This window comes from Tripterygium wilfordii, chromosome 14, assembly GCF_013401445.1.
Source record: "Tripterygium wilfordii isolate XIE 37 chromosome 14, ASM1340144v1, whole genome shotgun sequence".
NCBI classification, from domain to species: Eukaryota; Viridiplantae; Streptophyta; class Magnoliopsida; order Celastrales; family Celastraceae; genus Tripterygium; species Tripterygium wilfordii.
In genome coordinates, this window is record NC_052245.1 from 11,613,590 (window position 1) to 11,620,660 (window position 7,071).

The 7,071-nt window shown below is 37.2% G+C and overlaps 2 protein-coding genes across 4 annotated transcripts; both read left to right on the forward strand.

Moving 5' to 3' along the window:
* The first annotated feature begins 52 nt into the window (after positions 1-52).
* LOC120014991 lies at positions 53-1,000 on the forward strand. Its single transcript, XM_038867156.1, has one exon. It carries the CDS (start codon positions 328-330, stop codon positions 808-810), a length of 483 nt encoding a protein of 160 aa, XP_038723084.1. The 5' UTR covers positions 53-327; the 3' UTR covers positions 811-1,000.
* A 1,221-nt stretch (positions 1,001-2,221) lies between these two features.
* LOC120014989 (probable E3 ubiquitin-protein ligase LUL4) lies at positions 2,222-6,847 on the forward strand. Of its 3 annotated transcripts, XR_005471659.1 has the most exons (5): positions 2,222-2,859; positions 4,731-5,232; positions 5,822-5,967; positions 6,115-6,144; positions 6,439-6,847. XR_005471659.1 is itself a non-coding variant. In XM_038867153.1 (4 exons), the coding sequence occupies exons 1-3, from the start codon at positions 2,351-2,353 to the stop codon at positions 5,933-5,935; spliced, it is 1,125 nt and encodes a 374-aa protein (XP_038723081.1). In that variant the 5' UTR covers positions 2,222-2,350; the 3' UTR covers positions 5,936-5,967; positions 6,439-6,847. The 3 variants fall into 3 exon arrangements, 2 of the variants coding, with proteins under 2 accessions (XP_038723081.1, XP_038723080.1); XM_038867153.1 differs by lacking the exon at positions 6,115-6,144; XM_038867152.1 differs by lacking the exons at positions 6,115-6,144; positions 6,439-6,847 and having other exon boundaries at positions 5,822-6,076.
* The last annotated feature ends 224 nt before the right edge of the window (positions 6,848-7,071 follow it).

Genomic DNA, 7,071 nt, shown 5'->3' on the forward strand with positions numbered 1-7,071 from the left:
AACCCAGAAAAGGCAGGATTCCATGATGAAAGGGGGAAGCAAAATCATATCATATGCAAGCCTCATCATGATATTTTATATGCTCTGTGGGAGCCATTGCCTTCTTTTATCTCTTCCTACAAGAATAAAGTGAAAGAAAAATACTCTTCCCCTGCATTTTTATAATTTCACTATCTATATCTTTACCTTTTTCACTGTATTATTGTGTTGAATTTTTGGGATCATGAGGAACCCTACCAATAACTCGATGGGAGGGTTATATATATATATATATAAGAACAAACAAGTAGTGTAGATAAAAGAGTACATCATTATCTGCAACAAAGGATGCATCTTGAGTCCCTAAGAGGAAAGGTGAAGAAAGTCACCAGATTTCCCATCGGTGGTTGCTTCGATGGATGTCAGGATCACGCGCAGCCATCCGGGTTTGGCACGAGGATCTGGAACCTGAGCGATAGGCCGGTGGAGTTACAAATAAGGGTGGGATCAATACTGAAGAAGGTTCACACATTGAAGGCAGGATCTTCAAAGAGACTCAAGTGCAAGAGCATTTACAAGGCTTACATTCCTGGCAGTAAGAACAAGAGTGGAGGCAATAATGTAGGCATGAAGAGCTTGCTCTATTACTATGATGAGGCATGCCAGCCTTATATTTGGTTACATGACACTGGAGGTGATTCTTCTAGGATGGTTAAGCAACAGTATCTTAGTCTTGATGACCTGAGAGACTGTTCTGAGATCAGAATCTTTAGGGATCATCAGCGCGGATGCATATCCGTTCGCAAGAAACCTAGGCCTGAGTTTTGTTAAATCTGATCCTCATATGCACCTTTTGTGGGTAATGTATGTCAAAGTGTCATCAGTTTCTTTTAATTTTCTTTTCCTGATTGTGTGTATGGTTTGAAGAGTTGGGATTTCTATATTGCAATACTTGTACAAAAGAAATGACAGTATGAATGAAACTAATGCAGCTACTGCATCTAGTTGTTTCTGAGTTTAATCAATGTCCCTCCTACTACATGATTGTAGACAACCAAACTGGGATAGTCCAATTGGTTATCAGCTTCGGTCAAAGTCTGTCGTTTATGTGGTTTGATCCTCAGTGAGATCTATCTTCATTAGGTTTCGCGTTGAGTTTCGGCCCGACTTATCTGCGCCATTCCATGGGTGTGGTTGTTTGGGAGGGAATAAAATGCAAACATTTGAATAGTGTTGGTGGCAAATTATGTGGAGTTGAATTTTTAATGAGAATGGCAAGAGGTGGGGTATGACCATAAATATGTTGCTTTACAACTATATCTATATCTTACCATCCTGAAATTAAGGCAACTATCACATTAACTAATGATATCTTTTTCTCCCTAAATTAGCAAATTTCAATTTTTGGAGATCAAGGAAATGACATGATGCAATGCTTGGAATCCATTTAGGTTGTACACTAAAATCCAAGGTTAGTTGAGATATGCTACAAACTCCCCCACTATTTCGACCTAATACCAAAAAAATATAGCTGTCCAAGTTTTGGAATTTGGTTGCATTTAGGAAAAACAAAATTGATGATTTCAATTGAGTTGTTTATATTAAAAAAAAGAGGTTAAAATTGATTGAAATTTCACCAAAAACACTAAGAACAACTCCAATCGGATTGCTATATGGAGCTGAATGGGAAAAAATGTCATAATACACCCTCGTCCTCAAAAAATCCATCTCCAACGCAATAGGTAAATGAATTGGTAAAATAACAATTCGTCCTCCTCCTTAAAATATTTCCAACGTTGAAAGAGAGAAAGCAAGAAGGTAAAAAAAGTGAAGAATCGAAGGGTATCTACGTTTTGACTCACTTTTCGTTGCTCATTTTTCAATTTAGGGCTAGCCATAGAGGAGTTTTTCGCATTCTGACAACTTACATCGATCTCTCTCACGATTGATGGGAATACATGAGCTTCAATTTTAGTGGATTTACGTTGAATAGTGTTTTACCACTATAATTATAACTCCCAATTACACTAAATTTTTTTACTACAAACTATTTTTAAAATTATAACTCCCAATTACACTAAATTTTTTTACTACAAACTATTTTTAACTCTATTTAAGAATGTAGAATTCAATTATAGCAACTCACATTAGAGTTGCTCTAATAGATGGGAGAAGTTCTCTATTTTATTAACCTAATATTGTATTTGACAATAGTGTATATAATTGCTTTTCCTCTAAAAAAAATAGTGTATTTGACAAGTTAAGAGAGAAACGACGAAAATTCACCTTCTTCAACTTCTCTGCAACCAATTTTTCCTAACTTTCCTTCCCATTTCACCTTCCCTTCTTCAAACCCTTCTCTCTCCCTCAGATGGGAATTTCATGGAGCACCAACAGAAGAAGAAACCGCGCTTACCCACCACCTCCACTAGCACCACCGCCTTACTACCACTACTCCACAGAACCACCCCCACTACCGCCACATAACTACCACTTCACCACCACCAATTCGAGCACTGCAACCCCTTATCCTTTCTCACAGAACCCACCTCCGCCTCCTCCGCCGCCGCCAGTTCACCCATACTACAATTCTTACAGTTATGGGAATCACTCGATTCCTCGCTACAATCACCACCACTACCACTACCACCAGCCTTACAATTTCAATTATGCCCCTCCTCAGACTAATGGTTGGCCCGCAGTTCGCGCTCCTGCTGCTTCCGTGCAATCTCCGCTGCCGCCTTACGTGGAGCACCAGAACGCAAAGAAGATCAGGAATGATGTCAATGTCCATAAAGATACGTTGCGTGTGGAGATAGACGAGCAGAACCCGGATCAATACTTGGTTTCTTTTGTTTTCGACGCTTTGTTTGATGGGAGGTCAGTATTTATTTGTTCTCTATTTATTTTTCAACTTTATTGATTGGTGAATCGACTTTTCGCTATTTTCTCTGTTGCTGAAAGAACATAAAACTATTTGAGATGTGAAATTTGAATGATATTGGGTCCTTAGTTGGGTTTCATAGGAGCTCTGAAAACGTAGACTCTCTCCTAATTGGAAACATATTTTTGGGGAGACAAATGGAGGATAAAAGGTGATTCAGTGTTTCAAATATGATGAATTGAAGGGATTGTGAGGAACTTATTTCAAATATGATGAACTGAAGGGATTGTGAGGAACTTATTTTGTGCATCGAAAGATTAATCAACGCAGCATACCACATCAACCTATTGAATGCAGTGTGCATATGCACTTCATTTTTTATGATAAATGTAGCTTATATTTAGAGCTTTACCTCTTGATTTGAGCATCTGATATGGGCTAATCGGAGAGGTTAAGGAAAGCTGACCTTATATGTTTTGTCTTTTGAGATCTTCTCTGGGTTGCAAATTCATGAAAGTGATATAAAAAATGCGCAAAACAAAAACTTGAAGGCATTAATATTGTAGTCGGTGATATCCATTCTTTGTATCATTGTTCTTGTAATGTATTCAAGCTGCTTGAAAGCTGTTGTAGTTAGAGTCAAGTCATAATTGATCAACTTCAATTCCGGTACAGACCATGACTTGCACTGCAATTTGGCAGCATACTAACCTAATACTTCAGGTGAAAGTTATGAGTATTGGGGCTTTGTTCCCAGTTTCTAGTTAGGCTATAACAATCATGCAAGTTGCAACTAATTGAAGTCCGTGGTGATTTAGATAGACAAGTCTCAGCTGAGTTGTTAGGTTGTTCTATATTCACATGAGTGCCCGAAACTTGAATAATGAAACAGCGTTATAATCTTCATTCCCGAATGTTCATCTTCAAATTTATCTTCATTGCCACATAAATCTTTTCTTTCCCAGCATTCCAATTATTCAGCCTTGGCCAAAAGGCCCTAGTGCTCTTCGAAATTTTGTCATAATGTGGCTAGATCATTGCAATTGCCAGTTTTCAACAAGGAATTTGTTTTGACTAAAGGCATCAGGAGGGTCTCTTCCTAACCTCTTTACCAGGAAAAAAAGAAAATAATGATGTGCAGATCATTTTGTGTAATTCTTTTGCAAGTTTGATGCTTAATTAGGTGCTTTCGAGGTATTAACCATTTTCAACCGTGGTCCAGTGTCCAATATTTGGCCAAATTGTTAGGACTTGATTGGCGAATTTAGATATTGGGCTTCGAAGCTGCCTCATAACATGTTTGGAATGCTCTGGTTCCCACATCTAGTTCAGAGGCATTTGATGCCTCAATTTCCACCAGGACGACTTGAACAGCTTCTTTCCCCTTAATGTTTTATGGAGGGACTTATTTACGTAACAGCAAATAACAGCTAATTTTGGAGGGACTTTTTCAATATGCACCTCTATAACGGCAAATTTTGGAGGGACTTATTTCTCAGTGTGGTGATATTTGCTCCTAGTTTGATCAATGGCATAGATATTATTTGATGTGACTTAATTGCATGCAGTTTTATCTGGTAAAATAACATGTATTCAATTTTTGTTGATTTTTCATTGTTTTAATATCAAAACTCGGTTAACTAAAATGTCCCAAGTAACATGTGTAATTATTTGGATCTACTAGGAAATAAAAATAGTTTACCTTAAGATTACATGATTAACCCACTGGAGACTAATTATTATAAGTGGTTGGCTTCAGTTCATTAGTAAAATATTCTAGTATTCTACCGTTGGAATACTTTAAGAGGTTGTCTTGGAATTAGTCTATCCTTGTTGCTATAATATTTTTGTTTTCCTGATTTTGCAGCATTACTATTCTCTACTTCGCAAAGGAAGAGTCAGATTGTAGATTTGTTCCGCTATTTCCTGAAGCGTATATGCCAGTAAAAATCCCCTTTCGGAAAGGACTGGGACAGAGATTTTGTCAGCCTTCAGGAACAGGAATTGACTTGGGCTTCTTTGAGTTGGATGATCTCCGTAAACCTTCTGCTGAAGAAGATATCTTTCCTCTTGTAGTATCTGCCGAAACATGCTCATCTACAAATTCAATAGATGAACCTGAACATGAAAAGATACCTGTTCATATGCAGATTACCCAAGCTGTTCTAGAGAAGAATAATGACGACCTTTTTCAAGTAAAAGTGATCAGGCAGATTTTGTGGATAGATGGCGTACGCTATGAGCTACGCGAGATATTCGGAATTGCAAGCTCATCAGCAGAAGAGTTTAATGATAGTGACACCGGGAAGGAATGTGTAATTTGCATGACTGACCCTAAGGATACCGCGGTACTACCCTGCCGACATATGGTAAGAATCCACCTCAAATATCTTTTACTAAAAGCTGAAATGACAGCCACTTATGCGCTCGTTTCTGATTTTCCAGAAAGAGTGATGAATAGTCTCTACTATTTGGTATTTTCAAAAATAATCAAACGCAACATGGAAACCTAAGCTGTTAGTCCTTTTATTAGTTTTTTGGTTTCCATGTAGAATGATTGGCTGTTTGCTGATCATCAATTCTCTCCTGAATTTCTTATTCATAGATGAAGTCATGCCTTCAGACCTTAATGTGTTCTTGTGAGTTATACTACTTTGGAATAGAGCTAGATCCTAGATATGAATAGGGTTAAGGTGTTGGATGTATTGATCATCAAAATGAAACCTGGGTTTGATTTTGGCCAGCCTTTCTCTTTACAATACTTGTTTGTTTTTTTCTTCTAGTGGTTGATCTACCGCTTAATTTACTTTGTGCTTAGTTTCTGATTTCCTTGGAAACACTAAGGTGTAGATGCTTGTGACAGCTATTGAGATTGAAATACTTTCTCCCCCTTTTGCCGTCCCTTTCTGCTCTGCCCAGTTTCTATGTTCTTAAATTTTGTGTTTTATTTCTTTGCAGTGTATGTGCAGCGAATGTGCAAAGGCCTTAAGGCTTCAATCAAATAAGTGTCCCATCTGTCGTCAACCCATTGAGGAACTTATAGAGATCAAGATAAATAATAGTTGTCAATGAGAGATTATTTTCTCCATACTATGTGTTATAGGGTATGATTGTCAAATTCTTTCTCCCTCTCCTTTTTTTTTTTTTTTTGCTTTTTTTCTTAATCTCTTTGCTTATACAGTTATACGTCTATTGTTGTGATTGATGTCGTCATTTGAACCTTTGATAATTTTTCATGTTGATATCTACAGTGATGATCATGCTAGATCAATCTCGCAAAGGTAATAATTTAGCCTCATTGTCATTGTCTAAAGTCTAACAAAATGCATGCTTTAAAAACTTGCAAGAAGATTGAGCTGCCTAGTTTATTAAATATCCTCTCGCACGTTAGGCTATCTCTTTTTGTTATATTTCAAATCTTGATTGAGGAGAGGAATAATCTTTTGCCCTCCTTGTCACTAAATGATGTTTGCAGTTCTAAAAGAATTGTGTTGTAGAACTCCTTTCACTTTATTCTCATTATCTTTTAGGAAGCTATTCAATCAAATCTAACTTGATTGAAACTGAATCTTCAGTTTTAAGTCATCATGCGTGTGTGAACATGGAGGATACGAAAGGCAAGAAAGACACACAGAGAAACCAGACTGGATGTACATTCTAGATTCTAGAGAGTACCTTTCTCCTTTGGGCCAACATCCAAAAAGATAAACTGAAGAATGTTTGAGATACAAGTTAGAGCACCAAACCAAGAATCTCAAAAGCTTGCATGTACCTTTAGTGTGGATATTACATTTGAACAGTGGGGTTGATACTTGATACCCATATCTCCCTCTCCCCGCTTTCATATTGACATATCTGGTTCTTGTTGCCTGTTCTGCTTTTTTTCTTTTTGGTCTTTTTTTTGTTCATGCTTGTTGTACCATGTTGAATTTTTTCTTTTGGGTCTGCTGCTTAATATCATTGAGGATTCCACTGCAAGTTCCACATCATTGCTTTCATGTTTTGGAGAATGTAGAACTTTTCCTGCTCAACTTTTACATGTAAAACTGTCAACAGAAGTTTCACTCCAATAGTTTGATGTTCCCTGTCTGTGATTAGTATAGGTAATGATTGTACTGGCTTGTATAAATAGTCCATGATATATTGATATGGTGAAATTTCCTGTATAAGAGTAGTATCCAGGTAAAGCAGTGATAACTGCATTTATC

Bases quoted from the DNA above. Each gene is read 5' to 3' on its own strand.
- LOC120014989 (XM_038867153.1), top strand. From the start codon at position 2,351: ATGGGAATTTCATGGAGCACCAACAGAAGAAGAAACCGCGCTTACCCA. The intron at 2,860-4,730 runs GTCAGTATTTAT...CTGATTTTGCAG, and splicing joins GACGCTTTGTTTGATGGGAG to CATTACTATTCTCTACTTCG. The intron at 5,233-5,821 runs GTAAGAATCCAC...ATTTCTTTGCAG, and splicing joins TACTACCCTGCCGACATATG to TGTATGTGCAGCGAATGTGC.
- LOC120014991 (XM_038867156.1), top strand. From the start codon at position 328: ATGCATCTTGAGTCCCTAAGAGGAAAGGTGAAGAAAGTCACCAGATTT.